Source organism: Columba livia, chromosome 2 (genome assembly GCF_036013475.1).
Source record: "Columba livia isolate bColLiv1 breed racing homer chromosome 2, bColLiv1.pat.W.v2, whole genome shotgun sequence".
Classification (NCBI taxonomy): domain Eukaryota; kingdom Metazoa; phylum Chordata; class Aves; order Columbiformes; family Columbidae; genus Columba; species Columba livia.
Genome location: NC_088603.1, coordinates 34,724,772 through 34,738,699, shown reverse-complemented (window position 1 = coordinate 34,738,699; position 13,928 = coordinate 34,724,772). Strand labels below are relative to the sequence as shown.

The 13,928-nt window shown below is 40.0% G+C and overlaps 1 protein-coding gene across 2 annotated transcripts in view; it reads left to right on the top strand.

Annotated features, from left to right (window-relative positions):
- The window catches only part of IGF2BP3 (insulin like growth factor 2 mRNA binding protein 3), a 118,434-nt gene that overhangs the window by 22,956 nt on the left and 81,550 nt on the right, over positions 1-13,928 (top strand). For both annotated transcript variants that reach the window (XM_065051309.1, XM_005510922.4), the window contains one exon: positions 2,806-2,854. In XM_065051309.1, coding sequence (XP_064907381.1) covers positions 2,806-2,854 — 49 coding nt within the window. The remainder of the gene's footprint in view (positions 1-2,805; positions 2,855-13,928) is intronic.

The following is a 13,928-nucleotide window of genomic DNA, read 5'->3' as shown; positions in this document are numbered from 1 at the left end:
AAGGTGCTTATGTTCTTTTGTCTTACGCTGGTTCAGTGTGAGTCCTCTGTTGGCTGTGCAAAGCTTTTTTTTTTAATAATTTTTAGTTGTGATGCAGCACTAATATAGAAAAGAAAATTTCACACACATCAACAAAACCAGACTTCAAACTTGTGCAGTAGGTGACAAGTTAAAATTACTTGTAGCACAGCCAAGCAACTGATGAAGATGTAAATAGTTTCAAATTAAAGGGTTCATACAGCTATTCTTACTGTTTAAGTGACCTTTCACTCCTGCACAATAGGTGTCTCACTATTGCCATAAATTGAGGTGCACTGTGGGGCTGTACCCATTTTGTACCTGACTTGCTGTTTTTTTTGGCTCTTTATAAACATGGCAGAGGAACCAGTGATTTCAAGATGGCATTTCTTCCTTGCTACTCTTCCTTCCTTCTCTGCCTTCCTTTCAGGATGTTCAAGTTATTTCTGTGCTAAAATGTTGGTTGGCAAAAGTTTTAAATTGCATCAGACTTTTCAGTCCCTGAAAGTCATATGGGTAGAAAAACAAACAAACAAAAACAAATCCCCACAACAAACTCCAAACCTTGACTATGTCATTTGTTGAGTAAATGTGGAGATTGCTTTTTTTGTTGTTTGTTTGTTTTGGGGGCCATCTTTCATGTATTGGGCAGTAAAGGAGAAGATATGTAGGTTTTTATTCTGAAATAAAATGCAAGGTGCAGTTGTGTGTGTGAAACTTATATACGTGCTTCTGGGAAGGACTTTTCCCCCCTCTCCTCACCAATGGACACCGAGTGCTCAGTGTGAGCATTTATTGCCCAGCTTGGTTTGGAGCTGGCCTGAGACCTGTTGCTGGTGAACTGGTTGGGCTGTTGTGTGCTCAGATCCTTCTGTGAGTGACACTCCTTGCCATGAAACTCTCATGAATTTTAATTTGTATCTACAAGTGTGAGAGACTAATGGCACAACAGTTTGAAGCATATTGAATAACATATTGGCTGCCAAATTTGTGGTTTGGGATTTTCTGCATTAAAATTTCCCAGTATTTTTAATATTGAATGAACATCCCCTTTCATGTTTTACTTTAGGACTCAACTTTTAAGTTTCAGGTTGCTGTGTGGGATTATTTTGATATGTCAGAGCAGTATATCACAACTTTAGGGTCATCATTTTGTAGCAGTATCGCTATCTGAGATTATAGTTTAAGGAAACCTTTGCAGACTTCAAGGAAGTTTTCCCTGCTTCCCATTACAGCGAAGCATCTTGCGACTCCTTGCTTTATTGGAAATGAAAGCTTGAATGGGGTTGTGTGTGGTTTGAGGATTTTTTTTTTCTCCTTTCTTTGCCTATTTATATGATCAAATCCTGAATGTGGGTCTTACTTGCTTGAGGAGGAGTGAAAACAGCTGAGAAATGCTGCACAACAGAGACCTGCTCATCTTTTCTAGAAAAAGTGCCCCTGTTGTTTGCTCTGCCATTATGGGTGACACCCCTGTGTGAGGAGAAAATTGGGCAAGACAGCTTTGTGCCGTAAACTCAGGCTGGGCCCTGAACGAGGCCTTTCCAGAGGAGCATTTGAAGATGTAGAACGCTCAGTGCAGGCCTGTGTGAGTGGTGGTGTTAAGGAAAGGAGTGTATTTTAAAAAGGATCTGAGGAGGGGAAAAGAAAGCTTTTGATTTTGTTGCTAGATGGGGAAATCTATGAAACTTGTTTTGTCACAAGATTCTACTGGCCTGTGTAAGTTTAACAAACTCCTGCTATAAAAAGTCCTTAAAATGTGAAGGGTTTTTCTGTGACAGGTCAGTACTGAGCAATTAAAACACTAAAAGTGTGTTTTTGAACACGGGATACTCATTTTAGCTGCTTTGGTGTGAACTAAAATGTAGTTGAGACCTTCCAGGCTAGACCACTCTGTGTTGTCCTGTCCTCCCTTCCCCAGATCTCAGCAGATGGACCCAACCAGCAAAGCCCTACCTGAGCCCAGCCGAAACTCTGTTAATCTACACATTCTTGTAAATCCCAAGGGTTTTGTGGCATCTCTGGCATTTATTTGTTCTCTTACTTTGGGGGAAGGGAGGAGACAAAGGACTTGGCTGTGGAGGCAGCCAGCACACTATCAGGCTTTGCAGTAGCACTTCAAAGTGATTTTTTTTTTTTTTTTACTAGATAAATGAAAACTGATGTAAATTTGAGGTACAAATACAATTAATTTACTGATTCTTACCCCCTCCTCCAAACCAGATATGGAGAATGCCAGCTATATAAATGTTATAATGTAGTCTGTTAAGTTTTTGTTAGTCTAATATCAAACCAGATATATTTATAAAAATTTATATTATCATCTTTGAAGCGATGTAGAATCCTGAAGTGTCATCTTCATGAATAAAAAAGCCAAAAAAACAAGCACAAACCCAAAAACTTAAGCACTGGAGGGGAATCCAGTACAAATACATGAGGTTATTGTACCCATTTAAAATGGAGAGAGTTAGATACTGAAGACCTTAAAGCTGAAATAGAAATAGTTTTCAAGAAAAGTGGAGACTTCGCGAAATGTAACAGCTGTCAAATGTGTAACAAGTATTTCTGTAATAGCTCTTTGGACTTGAAATAGTTTTGACCCGATGTTCCCCCATCAGTGATCTATGGGGTTTTTTGAGTTGTGTATTTGGTTTTGTCTCTCTTAGTATGACAGATGCTTAAATGTGGACACTGCTATGTATAGTCTATCTTGCAATAATGTCTTCTTTCTGTGGTGTGTTGTGGCTTTTTTTTTTTTTTAAACTATTTTCTTTAATTTATCTGCAGGAGTCGGAAGCTTCAGATCAGAAATATCCCGCCTCACTTGCAGTGGGAGGTAGGAAATTACTTTAAATTTTATATCTGTGCTTAAAACTGCTTCTGTCTCTCTCTTTATCCACAAGACTTTTCCCCTTCCCCCACCTTTCACTTGCTTTGCACACACCACCCATTCTGTTCTGGGGAAAAGTCCTTTGGAAGAGGGAACAATAGAGCCTTCTAAGCAATTCAGATAACTGCCTTCATTTCTGCTCTCCGAGTTAACCATAAAAAATGTTGAAATGGATTCTTTGGTGAATGCTGATTTCCTGATTCAGCCAGTCACTCTCTTTGACTGAAAGCTTGTCTGTTTTGGACCTTACTGGTGTGTGAGTTCAGTAAAGCTAATGTAAATTCATATTTAAATACTTGGTCAAAATGTTTGCAAAAGGAGAAACTTAACGCTGATCCTTTTTCTTTGATTTTTTTTTTTCTTTGTTCCTCTGTAGTGATGTCATTATGGTAAATTGTTTGTTCATGCTATTACAGTTATTGGCTCTCACTGATACATGGTATAATTGCTGTTTATGCTCCCCAAATAGTCTTATAATTTTTGTAGTAGCTGGTCTACTGGGAAAAGAGAACTGTTTACTGTTTTTCTACCTTGTATGTGTTTAAAATGTTGCTTTTATGTTTTATTAGTGGTAAGTCATCCTTTTGTCTGAGGGGGAATGGAGGGTTGGAGAACAAAGCTCCAGTAGCAGTAGCGTTCTTCTCTAACCGGGTTTGATCTGCAGTCTTCGTCTGCCTTCCCACCTGCAGCTACTTTGTTGCTCTGCCTGGTTGCTTTCTAGCTTTGGAGAAAAATGGCAGCGTTGCTGTGTCCACCATAGGCTGCTGCAGGGTGTCTGTGAGGTATCAGCACACACCACCTCTCATTGCTTCAGTCTGTCCATATAAGCATTTCCTCTGGTCTTCCCAAACCTTGTGCTCCCCTCAGTTGACCTGTGTCCGCCCGATACCTTTTATTTCAAATTCATAATTGCCTTTTTTTTAGTCAAGCTTTTGGTAAGAGTAGTGAGGGAAGTGGTTGAGCATGAGTGATGTGAGGATCAACTTACCTTTTGCTGTTATACAAACTTTCTCTGAGGATTTTGTGTAGGAATAGTGAGTATCAAAGCAGAGGCATACGGTTCAGGTAAATGCAAATAAACACAGAGGTAAGCACTGTTGAGCAGAGTACATCACAATTATTCTACCTGCTCATCCCTCCTTTCATGTATTTAGCTATTAGTGTTTGTATGTTACAGGTATCTAACCTGTTTCCCACCTGCTTCCTGATGTTTAAATGACTTCTTTCTCCTCCTCCATTGTTGCAGTTTCTGTGGGGACATGTGGTCTTGGACAGATATTCCCTGTGCCCCACCTTTCAAGAACACTCTTGTCTTCCTAAAGTTCCCAAGGAAAAGTTATAATTGTCCCTATTAACATCATTTCAACCTTGCCTACTTGTCCTGAAGTTGCTCATACAGACCTGACCTGTCTGGGCACAGAATTTAGAGAGATGAGGTCCCAAAGTAATTTAATCTATACTTTTGCATTCTCTTACAACATCAGGGCTGTTTGCCAAGTGTGGTTTGTCCATAAACTTCCCTAAGTTTTCTTTTTAAGTGCCAGGGTTTTGTTACTTCTGCACTGAGCAGGTAAGTTGTGTATGTTCTCAAAAGAGTACTGATGACAAAATACAGCAACTGATGATTAAACTAATCGGGGAATTGTCTTATATCAAGCTTACCTTGGGTGTCTTTATTTGGTGCTAAAAGACCTTGAAAAAGCTTCTTTTGAGCTCTGTAAGAAAGTTTTGGATGATTCCTCATTAAAATAAGTGTCTTGCAGCCAGTTGCTTGTAGGGAGAGTAAAAATTTATCCACACAGACACAAATTTATATTGAAGCAGTGTTCTTGCATAATGTTTTCTGAGGGGATGGTGTGTGTGGCAGCTGGAGCAATTTTACTTAAATTGTTTCTTATAGTCCCTCTGTGCCAATCTGCTTGCCTCATCACTACTTTGTTAATTGCTTGAATCAAGATTGACTTCTTCTAATAGGTGTGAAATCCTTAAAACCACCTTAAAAAACAACTGATGAAAGAGGTATCTAGGTTAGTTCAGTCTATCAGCCCTCATGTATGTTCGCTATCAAAATACAAAACACATCTAGTACTCTGCAAGACTTTTTATACAGGGATATGTGAAAAGAATGGAAGAAAGACTAATGTTTCTGTGAATTTTTTTCATGATATAACCAGTATTAAGAAGATTACTTTTTCATTCTTTGCAAAAGTTTTTTTCTTGAACAATTATTTCATCAAGAATTTGTTTTAATTTTGTTCTTTATAGAAAAGCATTTTACATGGGAAGCCTACAGGTGTGTCCCTAGCAGGCAGTGTGCATGCCTTTAGTTTCGTGCTTCATGGCTGTTCTTGTCCCCAGTGTGTGACACACTGGTACATGTGGGATTGGGACCCAGCAAAAGGTCTCCAAGCCTACCCGCACCCAGCAGAGATGGCCCTTGGCTTAGAACAAATTCCCCACAAAACCTCTTATAATAAAGAGGGCATCCGTAGTGTTCTCAAATGCACCTTGTTGGCTTTGGAGAAAGCAGGTCTATAAGGGCAGTAGGGATGCTGGTCCCATAGGGATGTAGCTGAGCTACTTATAGTGTGAAGTTTAACAGTGTTTGATAGTAGCTCCCACTCTTGAGGACCTCAAAGAATAGTATTGGCTTCTGGTATTCAAAACCAGAAAAAATGTTCAGGCAATAAATTGAAGCTTAATCTGAATTGAGAATGTTTTGCGATACACCAGCTGACGAAAGCGTTCCGTCACTGATATAGGTGCTTTGTTCTCCATGCAGATGGGAGCTGGCTCTTAAGATTCATGAAATACTGAAGTAAATGAATTTCCTGTGAAAACCTTGAAACAGTTCCACTGATTTACATTCTTTCTAAGAGGCACGTGTGCCTATCTAGTGCCCTTAGTTGCACAGAAAAGAGAAAACATTGAACTTTAGTGGTAAGGTAACCTTGACTTCTCCTTGGAAGAAACTGGGTGTTCTGAACACTGATGTGAAGTAGGACACTTGACCTATAGTTATTCCATATAGATTGGTAAATAAACAGTGGATGTAAATAACAACAGAGTAACAAGAGTTTATTAATGACTTTTCATAAACCAAATATACAAATTCACATTAACTATTTGCCTTTTTGACTGCCTTTTTGGATAAAAATGTTCCATCTAGTTGAAGTTGCTGAACAGAATTCTTATAACCAGCCATAGCAATTGGACTTGTATTTGTTTTCTCTTTCTAATGTAAGAGTTCATTGTGTACATATCAGACCATCATGGTGTAAGTAAAAAGGGTAAGATAACCCTTTTAGACCATATTCAGGGCTAAGTGGCACAAGAAAGGTAGATCGTGACCTGCTGTAGTCTCCTGAGTTGCTACATTGGAACGAAACCACAAGGTTGCTGTCCTGAAGAGCTCGCTCTTAAAGTGCAGCTGTAAATGTTATAATTCTAAAGTATTCTAAGGCATTCAAGGTGAAGTTTGTACAAAACTTGCCTGGTAACTAATTTGAACTTCACAAGAAGATTTTTGGCAAGGTTCTGCAGGTTTCTGTACCTGTGGGTTGGGTACTCTTGCACTCCTTGCCCAGCCAGGAGAAACTGGAGTTGGAGCGAAGGCAACATCTCTGTCTGAACGAAGAAAATGTAGGACTTGCCTCAGACTGAAATTGGTGGCTGGACCCGTAGGGGCTTATCCAGGATCACGTTCTCTACTCATCCAGGAGGTGGTTTGCATTTTCCCCTTTCCCTCAGTGGACTGTCTGGGTTTGAGGACTCTGGATCAGTGTCCATGTTCTGTAAAAGCGTCATCACTTTTGGAATGCATTTTCTTCCTTTTATTCTGCTTGCATATAAAGAGCTTATAGAGGTTAATATGACAATTTAGTAATTTGAAGGACATGTGCATGATCAGATTTTATTTTTCAAGTGAATCAGTTTTACTTGTTACAAAGTTTGTCTGGTGAAGCAAGCCCTCAAACAATTAGTGTGCCTTTTTTTAGTGGTAGGTGGGTCTCATTTTTTAACCCTTTTCTTCTCCTTACTCATCAAATACAAAAGCCCAGATTGATGCTAAGAATCATGACAAGTGAAGGATTTGGCACATCACTTTTTCCCATTCTCCACACACTTCAGTCTCATCTCTTTCTCATTGGAAACAAGCACCCTGGCTCTGTGCTCTCTGCAGAAAAGTAAATAGATGTCTTCTGCTCTTTCCTGAACTGCGGTGTGTAACTTACTGTCTTGACTCCTAATTTGTAACCGCAAGTAATCTCTAACTTCAGCTTGTGAGTATTGTGATTTAAAACTGAAGTACCTAGAGTTTGTTTTGGTTCAGCATGGAAAGGATCCAAGTAGGATTCTTCTGAGACGGAACCATTACATGAAATGTCACCTTTTTTTTTCCCTTTCTTTTAAAGCATTTTAAAACTAGCTTCCTCAGTGTAGAAGATGCCTCCAGAGATTTTCTTTCCAAATATTTTTTTCCATGTTTAGCGAATAAAGCACTAGAGAACAGACTTTTAAGGACACAGATGGTGCCAGAAACAGCACTTGCTGGCTCAGCAGGAAGGTAGCTGGTAAAGAGTTCCCACTTATCTTCTGTGAGTTTATTTCCTTATTGGTTTGTATGTAGCAGATAAACAGATACAGTGTTGATGAACTTTGAAACAAAAAAGGTAGACTAGAAGCCCAGACTGTGGAGTGTGAACCTGTTGACTGAGCATGGAAGCAAGAAAAACGTGGTGAGTGTGTATTCCCGGCTTTGCTGTGAGACTTGCAGGTTGCTCTTGGGGCCAGAAGTGTGTGAGAAGTGAGGTCTGATTTAGTCCTTCCAAAGGCAAAAGATGTTCCTAAACAGGGTTTGCTTTTCCTCACTTTTTCTGGAAAATGGAGTCTCATTGTTATGCTGAGACCTCTAACATTCTAGATTCTCCAAGCAGAAGTAGTAATAGAAAAGAGTTTCTGCATCAGAGTAAAAATGTGAGTCCATGTTCTATATTGTTATTTGTGTCAAGAAAGGTTCAAGACATCTCCATCCATCTGAACACTTTGTAAGACAACTTTCAGTTTCTTTAAAAGTGTGGAGATGATTCTGATTGTGAGTACATGTTAGTAAACCTTCTTATAGTGCACGTAACTGTTCTGATGATCTGTAGTAGCTTGTGTCACTACTTTGATTAAAACAGCTAAGCTATGTGTGGTGGGTTGTTTGCTTGTTGGTGTGTGTGTGTGTTTGTTTTTTAACCCAGAAGTGTAGTGTAAAAACGAATCTTACCAAATGGTACCTGTTCATGGTACAGCTTATTATAGAATACCAAGGATATGAAGAGGACAGGTGGGGAACTTGTGCCTTTTAATAAAGGAAAATAAAACCATGAAACCATTGCCATTAAGAATAAATTAGGATTATACAAAGTAGAAATTTTCTTATAAAGCAAAATATAAAGGGGGGATGCAGGAGTGAGCTGAGCTACAGTGAAAAGAGTTCTAGAAGGTGAATTGACAGAAAGAGGTTTAAAATGTATTGAAGTATCTTTCACCTCAAGTTTCCTCCAAGAATCCTAACTTAATGTAGTCCCATAGAAATAAAGTATAACTATAAAAATGCTAGCAGAATGTTAAGCATCCACAAATAATCTGCTGCTGCCCACTAGGTGTGGGAATCTCTGGTAGGGATTTCTGTTTTCTGTATCCTCCTCAGTGTGCTACGTCAGGCACTAAACTGTACTTTTTGCCAATTACTACTAGTTCTACTCAGCAGGAGAATAGGGAACGTGTTAGCCTGTTCTCTGTAGCAGTCTTTCACATATTTGAAGACCTATCATGTTTAGAGAAGGTTAAGGAGAGTTTTAAGTTCTTTCAATCTTTTCTCAGGACTCTTATTTCTAGGAAATTTATGGTTCTTAAGTGTCTCATCTGCAATATCCCATGAGGCTTCTCCAGAGTAGTTTCTGCAGTTTAAGATCACTTTGAGCTCCTGTCTTGTCCTCTGGTATGTTTGTACTCCATTTCAGCCCTGTGCCGTCTTTGAATTTAATAAACACAAACCTGATACAACAGTAGATGTAGTTTGCCCTGAAAAATCCTATGAAATGGAGCTCTTTAGTTTGACAGTAGGCTGGCAATGACTGTTACCTGGCAGTGATCACAAGCTCAACACCTTACCAGCTGTTGTAGTGTTTATCTTATGAGTCTGCTGTAGAGGACAATGTCAAAAGTCTTCTGAACAGAGATCCCCCACACATGGACTGTTAATTTGGTTGTAATGAGGAACTGGAGAGATTTATCAAGAATTACACATACCAAGCAGGTTGAATGTTGATTGCCTGCTTATTTTGATTCCCAGCTACAGGACAGAGGGTAGAGCAGCCACTGGGGCAATGCAGAGCCCCTGGGCAGCACTGCCCCCTCTGGACTTGGATCTGTGCTCAGGGGAGTGTGGGGGCTGTCTTTGCTCCTCTCCTTCCAAAGGGAAATGAAAGGATGTTCTTCTTTCTGCTATCTGACCTGGGCCCCATGCTCTGAATTTTGTCTGAGATATGCATATTTCCCATCATCTAGCTGGCTTAGCAGCAGGTGAGGCAATCTGATATGGAAAAGTGATCACGTCAGTGGTAGACCACCCATTTTGCACTTCAGAAAACACACTGGCTTATGTTGGGATTTTAATCACCTGTCTTAATTATAGGGGGTGATATTTACAGGTATATGTGAGGTAAGAAACACCTTTTGCAGGTGTTTAAAATACACACTGTGGGAGTGAAGGTCCTTGGGTAAACATGCAAATAACCATATTTCTCACTTGGAATGATTTATTCATACAAGTGTGTTGGCTGCAGTGATGCTGATAACCATCTTACAGCTGTAAACAAGGGGGAAAAATCTAATGGGGTAAGTATTTTTTTTTTAATTGGACTATAGCATTTTTTTTTTTACTTTAAAAAGTCTGGATCTTCTTAAAAGTAGCTGATAATGATCCTTTTATCAAATATCTGCTCCCATTTAAGAGTTAATATCCTAGATGTCCTAAATGAAGATACTTTGCTGTGCTTTTATTATAGTTGTAGGCTTAGAAGAGTAGCATTGTGTTAGTTAACACAGCTTTTTTTCTTTAGGAAACTTGTATTGCAGTAGCTTAAGTAAGGAATAGAGAAGTTAGAGGTGAGGTCAGAGCTCTGCTGTGCTAAACACCTAGAAGATAAGGAAGGTGGTCTTCCAACCAGAACTAGACATAGTGCTAGTAAAATTTTTCAAACAAATCAGGAGACTCACCAGGTTAGAGCTGGCTTGATGGACATGGTCTAGAGGTATGAAAGTTGCTCTTCTTCCTTCAGGTGTCTAAGGTAATGAGTTGAAAGAGTAGGAAGGGGAAGATTTTGGGCTCATGGTGCAGGAAACCTGATACTGGGTGGCTGGTCAGGCAGCCACTTTAATTTGTACAGCAGTGGGAAGAAGTTTGGTTGAGCATCTTTTGAAGAAGGTGCTCATGTGTCACAGCTTTTTAGCCAGAATATTAAGCAAGCTGAAATAACTGCTGGCTTCTGTGAATATGCTGAACAGCAAACTGCAGTGACTTTGAGGCTTGTGTTTTGAGCTGTGGCCAACCTTGCTGTGGAGGGGGCAGGACAGGAATGGAAGGAAGTGACCACTTGGACCTGAGACTTTTAATCTGTTGTCTCATCTGAGTCACACATCTTTGTGAGTCAGTGAGTTGCCCAGATCTCTGTGTTGGGGCATAACCTGGTTTTGACTGTGATGGGCTCTACTGTCAAAGCACAGAAAACCAGTAAGTTTTAGGTGTTAAATGTGGCCATTCCAACAAAGACAAGCAAAAGCTTTATCTTTTCAGACTGCATTTATGGACCTATATCTTATTTTTCCTTCTAATGTTCAGTGGGAGAAACAGCTAAATGAAGGGTTTAAAAAATAAATAAAGGAATGATTCAGTGTGACTGTTTGATCAGTGCAACTGTTTGATCCAAACTTTTCCACCCATCGAAATTTGTTCCATCCTGTGACTGAGATGAGAAAAATTCTGTTTTCATGACTAGATTTTGATCTTCTAGGATGAAGGGAGGCACAACCTGTGATCCCTTAACTTTTCAGAAGTGTTCTAATATTTAAAGCAGCTATTAGTGTGCAAGAATTTTGCCATTGTCATCATGGGCTTGTTTGGCACTGTTAGAACGATGTGTTGCTCATAAGCCTAGAATAATACGGTTACTTGTTTACGCTGCCACTAACAGTGACTCCAAAACTTGAGAAAACCTAAAAGACACACAAGACTTGCTTGGTTCAAAACACTTTTTGAGAAAACAACCATAAAATCTTGCTTTTTATTTGCAATTCTGAAAAGGTGTCTGTGAAGACCTTTTGTTCAAGGGCTCAGTTGCCACAGTCTTGCACCACTTAGCTATAATTTTTACTTAAGGAGTCACTTTAGTCAGTGTAACCTCTTTATCCACTGTTGTATCGTGTCGTTTCACAGAATTGCAAAACTGTTCAGGTTGGAAGTGATCTCAGAAGGCCTACGGTCTAAAGCAGGGTCTGTATTGAATTCAAACCACACTGCTTAGGGTGTTGTTCAGTCTTGGAAACCTCTAGGAATGCAGTTTTCACAACATCTGTGTGACCGGTTCTAAGGATTAATTATTTTATTAAAGGGAATTGTTTTCCTTATACCAGGTGATAACATCTGTTGTGTCAATTTGAGCCTGTTGTCTCTTGTCCTCCCACCCCACACCTCTTCTCAGAGAGCTCTGGGGCAGGCTGCTGCCACACTCCCCTCAAAGCTGTCTGTTCTTGGGCTCAGCAAGCCCAGTACCTTCAGCTTCTCCTCACTGCAGATGTGCTCCAGTGCACAACCATCTTGGTGGCCATTCACTGAACTCATTCCAAGTTTTCAATGTAGGTTTTGTACTGGGGGTCCCAAAACTGGATGCAGTATCTACATGTGAGTGATTATCCTTTTTTACTCAGGATTCATTAACTTTCCTCCATCCATTGCCTGTGCTCCTGTTAACACAGTCCAGGTTGTTATTGACCTTCTTTGATGCTAAGACACAAAGTGGCTCATGTTCAGCTCACTGCCCACCAATACCCCACAGGGTCTTTTCAGCAGAGCAGCTTCCCAAACAGTCAGTCCTTGGCCTGTACCAGTGTGCAGGGGATTATTCCTTCCCTGGTGCAGGACTTTGCATTTGTCCTTGTTAAATTTAATCAGGCTGCTCTTGTTCCATTGTCCCACTCCTCTGCCCTGCTTAGGTCCCTCTGGGTGGCAGCCCTGCCCTCTGGCTTGTTGACAGCTCCCCTCATTTTGTTCTCATCCCCACACTTGAGGAGAACGTGCTGCAACACCTCCGCTGGGTCATCAATAACGATGCAAAGCAGGACAGGCCCTGGGACAAACCACTTGTGACTGCCCTACCGGCAGAGCGTGGCCAGGTGAAGTACTGTCCTCTGAGCCCAACTGTTATTCATTATACCATTATTGTTCGAAATTAAGCTCAATTTGGAATATCTGCAAGTCTGTCACCTGCATGCATAGGAGGGGAAACATGTCTAGGAATGGTATTGCATCTCTGCAGACAGAACTTAGGCTGCATGCCATTGCTGGCTAAATTTCCTTAAACACAATGATAAATTAACTGATTGTTTAAACCACCCTTAAGTGAGAGAGCCTGGAAGTGAAATAAGCAGCACTAACACACTGCTGCCTTCTTCATTTCGTATGTAATTACACAGTGGCCTTGTTTCTCACTGGTACTCTTAATACCATAAGAAAACCAAACTACCAAAGGACTGCTTGGTGAAAAGTACACTTTCTGAAAACTCTTTCCATTTTGAATGCAAGTTGTAATGAAAGTCCCAAAGAAAGAATTTGTTTTTTAAGAAAATGTTCTCTTGTCCTTGATAAAGCTATTGACATAGCTTTTCAGTGTTTTTCATATGTAAACTTGGTGTCTCATAATTAGTTATCCATGCTGCCTGATATCTTAAGTCTTGTTTACTTTAGTTTTTCTCTGTGAAATGAAGAAGCAGTAGTTCTTACAGGTGTTTGGTCTTCAGTGGAAGTGTTGGTTTTAAACGATGGGAGTGCAACTCAAAAATCCTGATGAAATTAGGTGTCAGTACCTTTTTTTTGTTGGCACGTATGAAGCTGCTAGTAAAGCTACATGCTTTTACAAACAAAGATGCCCTTTGGGTGTTGTAAACTTAATGTAATTAAGAAGCTAGTTACTCTTGTTCTGCTCTTGGAGAAGTTCTGAACTAATATCAGTGAACTGCCTTGAAAGAAGTAGTCACTAGCAGGGATTGTCTCTTTAGAATTACTAGTTGTATAACTTGAAAATAATTGAAGGAAATGCATAAATGAGTTGTTCCTCAGGCAAGAACAGGAAAAATGTTGAGTTCTTGTAGCCAAAAGAATAGAAAAAATGTTAACTTCAAGTGGCCTTGTTGATTCTTTTCTTAATCCACTTATCCAGTTTTCGCACAAAGAATATAAAGCCAGCAATGCTGGGTCAGGAAAAAGGTTTCTGTGAAGTCCTATATCCCACCCTGACAGTGCCTTGGGAAAGATGCAGGAATAAGGGCAAGGATATAGTGATAGGTCACCAGAGCAGCCTCTTGGCTTTCAATGATTTGCGGCTCTGTAATTTACTGACCCAGAAATGGTGCCTTTGACTTAGAAAAATTAATTTTGAGCTTCTACAAACATGTTCTCAAAGCAGTGCAAACATGTAGCATCTGCAAGATACTGCAGTGAGGAATTGCACGGGTTTAGGGCGTGTTGCAGGAAGAACCATCTCATCTCACATGCTTTGAACTTCTACCTGCCTCCCAGCTCCTGTGCTGCAGGGAACAGTGAATAGTAGTAGCTCTGTGACGTTTTTCTCCATCTTTACTTCCCTTATTTTAAGGACCTTTATTCCTCAGCTATTTCTTTTCCAGGCTGAAGACCCATAACCTGTTTAATCATTTTTGTGTGGAAGCTGTTTCTTATCCTTTGATTATCTTTGTC